At 39.2% G+C, this 15,308-nt stretch overlaps 1 protein-coding gene across 1 annotated transcript in view; it reads right to left on the reverse strand.

Moving 5' to 3' along the window:
• The window catches only part of Epb41l5 (erythrocyte membrane protein band 4.1 like 5), a 140,934-nt gene that overhangs the window by 39,900 nt on the left and 85,726 nt on the right, over positions 1 to 15,308 (reverse strand). Inside the window, exon 17 of the mRNA XM_048329814.1 lies at positions 230 to 393. Coding sequence (XP_048185771.1) covers positions 230 to 393 — 164 coding nt within the window. The remainder of the gene's footprint in view (positions 1 to 229; positions 394 to 15,308) is intronic.

Here is a 15,308-nt window from a genome sequence, read left to right on the forward strand (position 1 = left end):
GCATTACTTTAAATTTTTTCCCACAGTTCTAAATATAAAAAAGCCAGGAAGGCACGATTATTCTAAACTAATTTATTAACTAACTTTACAAACCAATTTAACTATGATGAACAAATTAAAAACCTGACTACTGACTAAAATATTCTTGAAGGAACTGACTTAAATATTTAATTTCAAAAGGAGATAAAATAAAAAGGTGTTACTGACATACCACAGAACATCTACTTACTTTCACACTCAATGTTAGGTTCCTCTAATCCAGTTGGCCTGGTGGTTTTGTTAGTGTTATCCAGTGCTGGGGATGTTTCCATAGTATCTGACGCCCCAACGATATCACCAACAGTTGTTTTTAACAAGTCTGGGCTACTGAGAAAATCAATACTCAGAGGCAAGCTATAAAGGTAACAGAAAACTTACTTAGACAAGAAATTCATGAAAGGAATTTAAAATACTAACAAAAATCAATGTTGGAAAATGTGCATGAAAGTTCTGTTGAACTAGCTTCATCCTGCTTTCAAAACCCTTCCATCCAGTGGAGCAAAAAGTTATTTCTCCCTGAAATATAACTTAGAGGGGAAAACTATTTTCAAGACATCAGTTAACAAAAGAAAATGATAGCTGGGCACTGGTGGCTTATGCCTGTAATCCTAGCTACTCAGAAGGTTGAGATCTGAAGCTCTCAGTTTCTAAGACTCTTATCTCCAATTAATCACTCAAAAACTGGAAGTGCCCCGGTGCCTCAAGTGGTAGAGTGCCAGCCCTGAGCACAAAGAGGCTTGGGGACAGCATCCAGGACTGGACTTCAAGCCCCATGACTGACAAAAAAAAAAAGAAAGAAAAAAAAAAAAGGTGAGCCTTATCATTTACTGCTTTGAGATCACAGTGCAGATCAGAAAAAGAAGGAAGCACTCAGAGCATTCCTTCTAGTTGTAAAGATGAGGTAGAGATTCCACCAAGGCAGATAGAAGTCATGGGGCAGAGTGCATAAAGAGCCCTGGAGGTATGCAAAGGATCCCATCCTTCCCCACAAGTATTATACAGGAAACTCCTCACAGCCTAGGGAGCTACTTGAATGAATTATAGGAAACTTGTGGTTCTCACTGGGATACAGTTCCTGTTTCAACAAATGCACTGAAAACCTGTAACTTACAGAGCACAGAACATTCAGGAATGTTTTGCCTCTTAAGTGGAAAGCAATTACCCCTGACTGAGCACAGCAACAGACTCGCCTAACAGATCATAAAAGTGAGTCCTGAAAGGGCCAAACTGTGTCTACATAACTCAATCACATACTAAAACAAAACTCAAGTAGATTGAGTAATACCAAAATACTCAGCACCAAACAAAGTAAAATTCCCAAAGTCAGACCTCTCCCAGGCCAATGAGAAATAAGGCAAGAAACAAAAAGGATTACCCATCATGACCACACAATATTTATTACCCTGGGAATGTACAGTTAATATAACATGCCAAAAATAAACTAATGTATCGTATTACTTTTCAAATGCCAAGATGACACTTTCTTTCACTCACTGGCTGGTGCTCTACCGAGCCTGGCCTCCAACCCCTCATATTAATGAATACTATTACATAGGTATCTCAGTAGATGCAGAAAAAGCACCTGGCAAAATCCAACACCATCATAGTAATTAATTCTCAAAAACTAGGAAAAGTAAGAAATCTAATCAACAGCATTTCTACAAAATAACAACCACCCCCCCAAAAAAACCCAAAAATCCCAAGAATTAGTATCACACTTAATGGTGAAAAATAAATGCTTTCTCCTGTAAGTTAGTAAGAGAAAAGAGAAGATGTCCATTCTCTCCACTTCTACTCAACATTGTATTGGAGATTCTGACTAATTCAACAGGGGATGGGGCAAAGGAGGAGTAAAGGAATACAAAAGAAACATTATGCAAAGATATCTAGATCAAAGTTTCAGATGACAGAATAGTATATAAATAAGCCAATAAAAAGCCACAAAAACATTCCTAGAAATAAACTAGTTCAGAATTTGCAAAACACAGATCAATACACAAAAGCAATTATATATTTATACACTAGCAGTGAATAACTGAGAATTAAAATTAAGAAAACATGGGCTGGGATATGGCCTAGTGGCAAGAGTGCCTGCCTTATATACATGAGGCCCTGGGTTCCATCCATTCCCCAGCACCACATATACAGAAAATGGCCAGAAGTGGCGCTGTGGTTCAAGTGGCAGAGTGCTAGCCTTGAGCAAAAAGAAGCCAGGGACAGTGCTCAGGCCCTGAGTCCAAGCCCCAGGACTGGCAAAAAAAAATTTAAATAAAAAAAAAAGAAAACAAACCTATTCATGGCAAAAGTCAAAAGGAATATGAACTTTGGAATAAAAAATTATTGAAGGGTATATAGGGTTTGCCACACTAATAAGTATAATAGGATCTAAATAAATACATACCTAATGTTTATGTAGTAGCACTAAATATTGTCAAAATGGCAATTCTCTACAAACTGGTCTGTACATTCAAGCATTTACTGTCAAAATTCCAGAATAATTTTGTTGTAGAATTGATTAAATTGACTAGTCAATTTTTTTTTCCCTTCTGGTCCTGGGGCTTAACTCAGGGTCGAGGCACTATCACTGAGCTTCTTTTGCTCACTATTAGTGTGTTAGTGCTCTACCACTTGAGCTACAATACAACTTCTGGCTTTTTCTGAGTATTATTTTATTTGGGATGGCTTCAAATTATGATCTTCAGATCTCAGCCTCCTGAGTAGCTAGGGCTATAGGTGTGAACCACTGACACCAGCTTAACCTTACTGTTTATATGGGAATTCAAAGGAACTAGAATGGTCAGTGCAATCTCAAAGAAATCTCAAAGAAATACTATTAATCTCCTATACTTGCAATAATTAAGATAGTACAGTACTGACAGGAAGATGGTATATCAACTTGATTGGATTGAAAAACTCCTAGGAGATTAATAAAGCCCACCCATGTGTATCTGTGAGCATGTTTCCAGAGACAACTAGATCATAAAGGCTTTGACTTAATGACTTAAGCCATTAATGCATTCAAAAATCTAAATAGACTATCAGGAACTGGTGGAAAACCACTGTAGGCAGAGGCACGTTGGAGAAAGCAGATTATGATAGGGAAAGGAGCAATGGTGTTAGAAGGACATATTTAATTTTAGTCCCGTCATGATTTTTCTCTGTTTTCCTGGCAGCAGTTATGTGAACTGCTGTGTTCTGTTATGCCTTCCCCACAGTGATGAACTGAAACATCTGAAACCATGATCAAAATAATTTTTCCTCCTTTTAAGTTGCTTATGTCAGGCATTCTGTTAGTGATGAGAAATTAACAGAGATCTAACACAGATTTAAACCAATAGAACAGTCTGCAGAGTTCAGAATTTGATATGCATATGTCTGATATACATATATAGATATACATATATGTATAATATATATATTTTTGAGACAGAATCTCAATATGTGTCCCAGGCTGACCTCAAACTTGAAATCTTCCTATAGCTCCTGAGTACTGGGATTACCTTCCAAATTACAGAGATTTCAGTCATATGCTACCACTCCTTGGTCCCAGAATTCCTTATAATATAGTTACCTTTTGTCAAGATAAATCAATTGGAGAGAAATAAAAAGCTTGGTACTGGCATAAAAATAGGCCTGAGGACCAATGGAATAGAAGACCCAGAAATGGACCCACAGACCTATAGCCACCTAATATTTGATTAGGGAGCCAAGAACACAGAATGGAAGAAAGACACTCTTCAACAAATGTGCTGGCAGAATTGGCTATACATATGCAGAAAACTGAAGGTAGGACCCTTAGATATCACACTGCACCAGAATCAACTCCAAATGGATCAAAGACCTCAATGTAAGACCAGATACCCTGAAAATATTACAGGAAGGGACAGGGGAAACACTAGGGCTTCTTGGCACAGGTCAAAAATTCCTCAGTAAAGATTCAGAATCACAGCAAATTAAATACAGACTAGATAAATGGGACTGCATCAAAATGAAGTCTTTCTGCATGGCAATGGACATGACTACCAAGATAAATAGAAAGCCCACAGAATGGGAGATATTAACAGTTATGTATCAGACAAGGGTATCATATCTAAAATATAGTCAGAGCTCAAAAAAATTAAACTTCTCAAAAACAAATCCTCAAAGAAACAACAACCCAATTAATAAATGGGCTAAAGACTTAAAAAGAGACTTCTCCAAAAAAATAAGAATAGCCAACAGACACATGAAGAGATGTTTGACATTCCCGGCCATAAAAGAAATGCAAACCAAAACAACATTGAGATTTCATCTCACCCCAGTAAAAGCCATCAGTACAACCATGTTCAATGCAGCATTACTTACCATAGCCAAGATATGGAAACAATACAGATGACCCTGAGTGGATGAATGGATCAAGAAAATGTGATAGGGGGCTGGGGATATAGCCTAGTGGCAAGAGTGCCTGCCTCGGATACATGAGGCCCTAGGTTCGATTCCCCAGCACCACATATACAGAAAACGGCCAGAAGCGGCGCTGTGGCTCAAGTGGCAGAGTGCTAGCCTTGAGCGGGAAGAAGCCAGGGACAGTGCTCAGGCCCTGAGTCCAAGGCCCACGACTGGCCAAAAAAAAAAAAAGAAAATGTGATAGATACACACACACACACACACACACACACACACACACACTGAAATTCTATGCTTCCATCAGAAAGAATGACATTGACATTTTAAGGAAATGTTAAGACTTGGGAAAAAATTATACTAAGCAAAATAAGCCAAACCCAGAGAAATATAGGCTTCATGGTTTCCCTCATTTTAATAATTAGAATGTGCCTATAGGCAGTAAAAGACAAAAACTAAGGTATTATCCTAGAACAACTGTTAGAAAGCCTTATCTTTTCTACAATTTATTTTTCTTTAATTTTTAAAATTAAAAAAAAGAAATCAACAGATGGTAAAAGACAAATAATTATCCTTGGACATATATGTGCATATGATTATATAAAATCATGCTTAACAAAATGAATTCCAGGGCTGGGGATATGGCCTAGTGGCAAGAGTGTTTGCCTCGTATACATGAAGCCCTAGGTTTGATTCCTCAGCACCACATATATAAAAAATGGCCAGAAGTGGAGCTGTGGCTCAAGTGGCAGAGTGCTAGCCTTGAGCAAAGAGAAGCCAGGGACAGTGCTCTGGCCCTGAGTTCAAGGCCCAGGAGTGGCAATATATATATATGAATTCCAAAAAGTAGAAGCAAGAGATTTTGTTGTTGTACTGTTTGCATTTCTTTTATTGTTGTTGTTGTTGTGTTCTTTCTCTTTGGTTTATTCCCTTATGTCTCTGTTTCTTATTTCTGTACCCTATGTCTTATACATTATAAGTTTATCTGATTTGGGAAAGGAAAGGGGGAAGCACAAAAATGGTGGGACAAAGGGCGAACCAATTCAACAGTGAAACCCACTAGAAACAATGTTGGAAATAAACTTTGGGGAGAGGGAAGCTGGGAGGGGGAAAAGTGGGAGAGATGAGGGTAGAGGTACCACTATTCAAAAGGAAATGTACTCATTACCTGATTTATGTAACAGTAACACTCTCTGTACATTACTTTTACAATAAATTTTTTTAAAAAAATCACTGGGAGTTGGGAATGTGGCTTAGAGGTAGAGTGCTTGCCTAGCATGCACACAGCCCTAGTTTCGATTCCTCAGCACAGAAAAAGAAAAACAGAAAAGGCCGGAAGTGTTGCTGGGGTTCAAGAGGTAGACTGCTAACCTTGAGCAAAAAGAATCCAGGGACAGTGCTCAGGCTCTGAGTCCAAACCTCAGGATGGGGGAAAAAAAAAATTGGAGAAAAGATAAGGCTTTCCAACAATCGTGCTAGGATAATAGCTTGATTTTCAAAATCCCTCTCCCTCTCCCTCTCTCTGCCTGTCCCTGGCTCCTTTTGCTCAAGGCTAGAGCATCAATGGCATATTTTCTTTTTTCTCTTTTGCCAGTCCTGGGACTTAAATTCAGGGCCTGGGTACTTGAGCCACAGCGCTACTTCTGGCTTTTTCTGTGTATTTGGTACTGAGAAATTGAACCCAGGGCTTTATGCATGCTAAGCAAGCATTCTACACTAAGCCACATTCCCAGCCCCTCAATGGTATATTTTCTATGTATAATTCAAGTATGTACAGGTAGAGATGGATACAAAAGTATTTAGTGACAAAGTAGTACAATGCCTGCATGATGACTTGACTAGTAGCCAAAAAAAATAAATACCAACAAGGCAAAATATGAACAGTTGGTGAATCTAGGCAAGGGCATACTACTCCCCTACCATGTGTGTGTATGTGTGTGTGTGTGTGTGTGTGTGTCAGTCTGGGGCTTTAACTCAGGGCCTGGGTGCTGTCTCTGAACCTCTTTGTGATCAAGGCTAGCATTCTGGCCTTTTTTTTTTTTTTTTTTTTTTTTTTAGTACTTTATTAGAGATAAGAGACTCAGATTTTCCTGACTGGGCTGGCTTCAAACTGCAATCCTCAGATCTCAGCCTCCAGAGTAGCTAGGACTAGGGGTGAGCCACCTATGCCTGACTCCACTATTGTTTTGACTTCTTTGTAGGTTTGAAGTTTTCCAAAATAAAAAGTTGTGAGAAAAGACTACATGTACTTCCCTTGGACTAAGCATGTAAATCCAGGTTTAAAACCATTCAATGCTAGTCCAAAATGTACCAAAGTAAGGTGACTTAAGTATTACAAGTTATGGTATCTGTGCAGATGAGCCAAGGCAGCAATCAGGAGAGAGAAGAGTGTAGAAGAGGTAAGATGAAGAATTTTGCCTATGTTGGGGAAGTCGCAGCTATAGGACTGGCTATGGACAAACGTACTAATAATGTGAAGCACCAGAGCTGCCATTTGCATACACGCCATGACACATTGCTGGATTACAATGGCATTACCATATAATTGGTCTTTGGTTTCCTTATTCTTCCTTCTTCGGTCTTGAAAGCAACACAGTGAGAAAGAATAACTGCTACAGCTCACATCTGAAAGCCTAGCCATTCAGGAGGCTAAGATCTGAGGAGTGTAGTTCAAAGCCAGCCCGAGCAGAAAAGTCCTTGAGACTCTTATCTCCAATAAACTACCCAGAAAAAGCCAGAAGTGGCACTGTGGCTCAAGTTGTAGAGCACTAGCCTTGATCACAAAGAGGTTCAGGGACAGTGGCCAGGCCTTAAACTCAAGCCCTAGGATGAGAAAAAAAGAAAAAGAAGAAGAAGAAAAATGAATAACTGCTACTTCTAATCTCCACTATAGGTAATGAGAATAGAAAATAAAATCTTGGAAGTTGATGGACACTCAGCATTGGACTTTTTATAGCTTAAAGTATGCTTCTGTTTCTAAAAGATGGCTCTTATAGTTATGATAGACTAAGAAGGGAGGGGGGGAGTCTACCTTGTTTACAGTAAAAGGAAAAGAGCAGAACATTTTGTATGTGGATATCCAATTGTTTCAGCATCATCACGACCAATTCCTTAAAAAGTGGAATTAAGAGCTGGGCATCGTATGCATACATGCCACCCTCAAAAACAAGGAATGGAAGTATAGTTCAATGATAAGAGAGCTTGCCTAGTATGCATAAATCTCTTGATTCCATCCCTAGCACCAAACAACAACACACACATACATACACATAGTATAGATTATCTAAAAAAAGTCAGATTTCATTACATACCTAGTGTCAAGGAAACACTAAATGTATTTGACATTCAAATACAGCACAAGAAAATTAAAGCCCTTCAAGTACAAGAAGAAAGCAAGGGCTAGATTTCCTCAAAAAAGTGATTGTGAGAAAAACATCCTAACCATTAAAATCCAGTATTATGAAGAGTGTGGTGGCACAAGTCCGTAATGCCAGCCCTAGAAGGCTGGAGCTCCAAAGAAAGATTCTAACAATAACAACAACAAAACAGGTAGCACATGCACTCAGTTGGCAGAAACAGCAGGATAGTTTGAAACTAGCCTAGGGAAAACTGGAGATCTTATCTGAAGTACAAATAAAAACAAAGGACTAGGGGTATGGCTAAGTGGCTGAGTTGAATCATCAGAAGTGAAAAAAAGAAAATACACAAATTACTGAATGAAAAAGATCAGTCAACTGTCATATAAAAATAAAACTTTTTTGGGGTGCTGGTGGCTCACATGTATAATCCTAGCTCCTCAGGAAGCTGAGGCCTGAAGATCACAGTTCAGAGCCAGCCCAGGCAGGAAAGTATGTGAGACTCTTATCTCCATTTAAACAAACAAAAAAGCAGGAAGTACATCTGTAGCTCAAGGGGTATAGCACTAGCTTTAAGCAAAAAGCTCGGGAAAAGTGCTCAGGATGCTAGGCATGGCACAAACAAATCCCAAACCTTCTTATTGTTAAAAAAAAATACCCAAAGCAAAATATTAGATGATAAATTGAAAACACATTTTCATCTTATACAGCTTATTTCTCCAACATCCAAAAAAATTCTTATACCTGGTATGGAGACACATACATGTAATCTAACATTTAGGAGGCTGAGAAAGAAAGGAGGATGATGATGAGTTTGAGGTCAGCCTGGGTTACACAAAGTAAGACTCAATAATTAAAAAATCATCAACCTGATTTATGTAACTGTAACCCCTCTGTACAGCACCTTTACAGTAACATTTTAAAATTTTATCCAGGTGCTGGTGGCTCATACCTGTAATTTGAGCAACTTAGGAAGATGAGGATGAGATCTGAGGATCAAAGTTCCCAAGTAAGCCTGGCCAGTTAGGGCTTGAACCTGGGCACTATCCCTCAGCTTCTTTTTGCTTAAGGCTAGGACTCTGCCACTTGAACCATAGTGTCACTTCCGGATTTTCTGTGGAATTGAAGAATTAACCCAGGGCTTCATGCATGCAAGCCAAGTCCACTACCACAAAGCCACATTCCCAGCACCCCTCCCTTTTTTTTTTGGCAGTTGTGGGACTTGAACTCAGGGCCTGGCCACTGTCCCTGAGCTTTTGTGCTCAAGGCCACTGCTCTATCAGTCTGAGCCACAGTGCTACTTCTAGTTGCCTAGTGGTTAACTGGAGGTTAAGACTCTCCCAAGACTTTCCTATCCAGCTGGCTTTAAAACTCAATCCTCAGATCTTAGACTCCTGAGTGAGTAACTAGGATTACAGGCCTGAGCCACCAGCACCCAGCTAAATCCAGGAGACTCTTATCTCCAATTAACTGGATGTGGAGTGCTAGCCTTGAGCCAAAGACCTCAGGACCCAGGCCTCAAGTTCAACCATGGCGGACAAAAAAACAACAACAAAAAACAGCCGGGAGCTAGTGGCTTACGCCTGTAATCCTAGCTATTTAGGAGGCTGAGATTTGAGGATCGCAGTTCAAAACCAGCTGGGGCAGGAAAGTCCATGAAACCCTTATGTGCAATTAACCACCAGAAAACTGGAAGTGCTCCTGTGGCTCCAAGTGGTAGAGTGCTAACTTTGTGCTGAAGAGCTCAGGGACAGCACCCAGGCCCAGAGTTCAAGCCCCACCACCAACAAAACAAAACAAAAAAAAACTTAAAACTACCAGACTTGTTTTTAAAAAGGGAGTGGGAGCCACAATAAGAATATGAGAATTATAGAAAATGAAAATGGCTTTTAAGCATAGAAAAATAGATTAACTGGTATAGACACGTTGAACATATCCACCATGAATCCTGACTATGGTGTTAGCTTCATGAATGTTTATCTGTTAAAATTCATCAAATACTTTAGTGTTTGGTTTGGTTTGGTTCTAGGAACTGAACTCAGAGCTTCAAGTCAGCCAAACAAGCATACTATCACTGAGTTTCATTTCCAGATTCCTCATCAAATACTTTAAACACAGTCTATTGTGCTGTAAGGACAAAAACAGGTATTATTCCTTATTTTTTGTAATGACATAATCCAACATTTGATAATACTTGGTTGTTAAAAGATATAAATGTCACACTCTGCTGGCCAAATGTAGACTTCCCCCTGAAAAGGAGCTTCTAGCAGTATCTAGACAAATTAAAATGCATTTACTATGAGAACAATTCATAACCATGTGCGAGTAAGAGTGGAGCCAACCCATGTAGAATTTAAGCATAGTACTTTAAAAGTTGTTGAATGTGTTATGGGTTTAGCAATTCTGATACTAGCACATGCTTTAAATAGGGGCAAACATGGAGATACTAACCATTGGGTGCTAGATTTCTCACTAAAAGAGAAGGGAATGGAAACAAGGAATTGAGGAAAGCAAAGGAAAAGCCTGAGTACTGGTTAGGACATTAAAAGTATCAACAATCAACATGAACAGATGGTTTAAACATACCTATCGGTTTTTTAACTCTATACACTTAGTCTGGAAGTAAGGACATTCACGGTAGCAATGTACATAGCTAGGGCTCAGATTTCAGCTATGAAAACACAAACTACTTAAAAGGAATCAAGATTCTTGATTTTTTTTAAAAAAAAGGCTGATTTCAGGACTAAAAGCCAAGAAGAAACAAAGTAAGGACCTCTAATATCAAATGTAACAAAATATTATGTTCAAACTTGTGGTAGAAAAGTTAAGTGATAAGGATTCAGTTTAGTGGGATTCTCTGGAACCAGGACCAGCTCTGGGGCAGTTTGGCTGCTAAAATAATGATAATAGCCACAACATACAGAATTAAAGTGGTCCATGAATACACATAGACTTTTAAAAGTTATTTTAGAATACCAACTTGTCAGTGTAGAAAGATATTAATCATCATTTTGCCACCATCATGTGATAACTATTTTCATAATTATGCAGGTCTCTGAGACATAACATTTATATAAACTATTTGATGTTGCAAAAATAGGTAACTTTACAATAGAACATCTAACAGACATCACTTTACCCAGCAATCCAAGTTAACTATACCAGCATCAGAACAAAATGACAGCAAGTATTCTCTGACCCAATATATTAAGTGTCACAATTTTCTTGCCATAACATACAACTTGAATAAATTCATACTGTCTATGAAACAAACTTAATATTTAGTAGTGCAAATGTTATGCAAGATAAGGAGAGATTAAGGAATTGCTGCTGAAGTATAATCTTGAATGTTTAAAAGATGTTGCTATAAACAGAAATATTGGAACACTCAGGAAATGTGAAGTAGACAGGATGTGTGGGGCTGGGAATATGGCCTAGTGGCAACAGTGCTTGCCTCGCATACATGAAGCCCTTTCGATTCCCAACCACATATATAGAAAATGGCCAGAAGTGGCGCTGTGGCTCAAGTGGCAGAGTGCTAGCCTTGAGCAAAAAGAAGCCAAGGACAGTGCTAAGGCCCTGAGTCCAAGGCCCAGGACTGGCAAAAAAAACAAAAACATAAACAAAAAAAAGACAGGATGTGTTAGGTTGTAGTATTTTAGATTTTATTTTCTGAATGTATGTGGTAACTGCCTTGTGGAAAAGAAAAACATTTCCAGCCAGCTCACTCCTGTAATACTAGCTATTCAAGAGGCTGAGATCTGAGGATCATGGTTTGAAGCCAGTCCAGCCAGGAAAGTCCGTGACACTTTTCTCTCCAATAAACTACCCAAAAAAGGCTGGAAAAGCTGGAAATAGTGTTGTGGCACAAGTGGTAGAGCACTAGCCTTGAGCAAAAGAAGCCCAGGGACAGAGCCCTGGGTCCAGAGTTCAACCCCCAGGACTGGCAAAAAAAAAAAAAAAAAAGAAAAGAAAAGATTCTTCTCTTAAAAGACAATTGTTGGGGCTGGGAATGTGGCCTAGGGGCAAGAGTGCTTGCCTCTTATATATGAAGCCCAGGGTTCAATTCCCCAGCACCACATATATAGAAAACGGCCAGAAGTGGCGCTGTGGCTCAAGTGGTAGAGAACTAGCCTTGAGCAAAAAAAAGCCAGGGACAGTGCTCAGGACCTGAGTTCAAGGCCCAGGAATGGCAAAAAAAAAAAAAAAAAAAAAAACAATACTAAGAAACAGACACATAGGAAATGCAAGATCCAATTATGAGAACCAGTGTACAACATTAACCATAAAACTCTTCAATAATGACTAGGAACATCTCAACTAACAAGACCATCCTTTCTTAATGGGTGCCCTATCTTTAGCTACTGGAATCTGTACTTTATAACAGAGTGAAATGTTCTATAATTTTGAAACATATAAATATGGGGAACAATAAAAGAAATACAAATCAAAACAACATTGAGATTCCATCTCACCCCAGTAAGAATATCATATATCAAGAAAACTAACAAATGGGGCTGGGGATATAGCCTAGTGGCAAGAGTGCCTGCCTCGGATACACGAGGCCCTAGGTTCGATTCCCCAGCACCACATATACGGAAAACGGCCAGAAGCCGCGCTGTGGCTCAAGTGGCGGAGTGCTAGCCTTGAGCGGGAAGAAGCCAGGGACGGTGCTCAGGCCCTGAGTCCAAGGCCCAGGACTGGCCAAAAAAAAAAAAGAAAACTAACAATGACAAATGTTGGAGGGGATGTGGCCAAAAGGGAACCCTACTTCATTGTTGGTAGGAATGTAAACTGGTTCAGCCACTCTGGAAAGCGGTATGGAGCTTCCTCAGAAGGCTAAACATAAGAGCTCCCCTATGACCCAGCAGCCTCACTTTTGGGCATCTACCCAAAAGACCACAAACAAGAACACACTAAAGCCACCAGCACAACAATGTTCATCGCAGCACAATTTGTCATAGCTAGAATATGGAACCAACCCAGATGCCCCTCAGTAAACGAATGGATCAGGAAAATGTGGTACATATACACAGTGGAATTTTATGCCTATATAAGAAAGAATGACATTGGCCCATTCGTAAGGAAATGGAAGGACTTGGAAAAAATTATACTAAGTGAAGTGAGCCAGACCCAAAGAAACATGGACTCTATGGTCTCCCTCATAGGGAATAATTAGCACAGGCTAGTCACAGCAGAGGATCACAAGAGCCCAATAGCTAGACCCTTATGAACACAAAAGATGATGCTAAGTGAAATGAACTCCATGTTATGGAAACAACTGTTAAATCACTGTTGTAATTACTTTCAACATGTGATGTGAAACCGTAGCTTCTATTATTGATGATCCTCTTGTATGCCCTTCCTGTGGTTGTACCTTCACTATCTCTGTATCTTATCTGAGTACATTGGAAACCGTGTATACAGGTATTAGAACTAGGAAACTGTAAGGGAATACCAAAATCGAGAGACACAGGGTAAAAAAGACAAACGATTACAAAAGCAATACTTGCAAAACTGTTTAGTTTAAATCTACTGAACAACTCATGGGGGGAAAGGAAAAGAGGGAAGGGGGAGGGGGGAATGAGGGAGGAGGTAACAAACAGTACAAGAAATGTATCCAATGCCTAAAGTATGAAACTGTAACCTCTCTGTACATCAGTTTGACAATAAAAAAGGATAAAAAATTTTTAAAAAATAAAATTAAATATGGGGAGCATTCCTAAAAATTGTGCCATTTTATTTGTCAAATCTCAAATAGTAAAAGTTGAGAAATTAGGGCTGAGAATATGGCCTAGTGGCAAGAGGGCTTACCTCGTATACATGAAGCCCTAGGCTCAATTCCTCAGCACCACATATATAGAAAAGGCCAGAAGTTGCACTGTGGCTCAAGCTGGCAGATTTCTAGCCTTGAGCAAAAAGAAGCCAGGGACAATGCTCTGGGCCTGAGCTCAAGCCCCAGAACTGGCAAAAATTTAAAAAAAAAAAAAAGTTGAGAAATTTGACTGCCACAGTACTTTGTTCTTATTTGTCAAGCTCTTTCCAACAGGTAGAAACATTTACAAGGTATTGGAAATTTTAGGTAAAAAAAGAGTTCTTAGAAAATACTAACAGATGTAATCTCTAGATCAGAGGTGTGATAGTTAATCACCTTTGTGAATACACTAAAAGTCACCAAATTGTATATTTTCAAAAGTTTAAAATACAGGGCTGGGAATACGGCCTAGTGGCAAGAGTTCTTGCCTCTTATATATGAAGCCCTGGGTTTGATTCCCCAGCACCACATATATAGAAAACGGCCAGAAGTGGCACTGTGGCTCTAGTGGCAGAGTGCTAGCCTTGAGCAAAAAGAAGCCAGGGACAGTGCTCAGGCCCGGAATCCAAGGCCCAGGACTGGCCAAAAAAAAAAAGTTTAAAAAGCAGTAATGCCCCATTTTTAACCCATGACTCTTGGAAATGTTCCAATACACACTCAATGCTCAAAAGTGTGCACAGAATGTATAAAGACAGTTCTCTCTTATTTACCTCCTTCCCTCCTAGGTACCCTGTCCTATATAAACTGACATTTTTTTTTGATCTACCTTTATACCCAAGACTATTTTGTTTTTAACTCATTTATATTAGTGTGTGCTAACTAAGCAAAGGAAAGTTTATCTTACTCCTTACTCCACAATACCTGTAATTCGTTTTTCATTTATCTAGGTCCTTTTTTTTAATGCATACACAATTTATATATGGTCCAGCTCTTTAAATGGGAACATACCTCACATACTTTGACTTAACACATACAATGTGAGCATATTTTGTTATTCATTCTCCCACCAATTGGCATTCATCCTCCAAGCTGTCATCAGTCACTTTTCCAACGCAGACCTGCTTATTACATTCTCTTCTACTCCCCTCACTCTCAGACTTACCAAGCTTTACACTTCCAGAAGTGACTAAGCCTGGGGTAGACTCTAATATGTAGAGTCTAGAGTTCAGGCCCATCATGTACTACCAATGTAACTTTGAGCAAATTACAACTTTTCTGCATCTTCATTTCTTTAGGTTATGCAGGAGTAAATTCTTGCAGGATACTTATGCTGTACATTCAATGCTGTCAGCTATTAGGATCGTGACATTTCTTTTTCTTTTTCTTTTTTTGCCAGTCCTGGGCCTTGAACTTAGGGCCTGAGCACTGTCCCTGGCTTTTTTAAATTTTTTTTATTTTTTTTTTGCTCAAAGCTAGCACTCTGCCTCTTGAGCCACAGCGCCACTTCTGGCCGTTTTCTTTATTTGTGGTGCTGAGAATTGAATCAAGGGCTTCATGTATACGAGGCAAGCACTCTAGCCACTAAGCCATATTCCCAGCCCAGATGGTGACATTTCTTAATGAATTTTATTTATTTATTTGGTGGGGGCAGTACTGGAGGTACTCTAGCCAGGTACTTTACCACTTCAGACACACATCCAAGCTGACTTTTATACTCTTTATAATAATCCAGTTCATCATCCCTCGACTACACCCAAACTTTGCTACTTTACAAT

The sequence above is a fragment of the Perognathus longimembris genome, chromosome 20 (assembly GCF_023159225.1).
Source record: "Perognathus longimembris pacificus isolate PPM17 chromosome 20, ASM2315922v1, whole genome shotgun sequence".
Classification (NCBI taxonomy): Eukaryota; Metazoa; Chordata; class Mammalia; order Rodentia; family Heteromyidae; genus Perognathus; species Perognathus longimembris.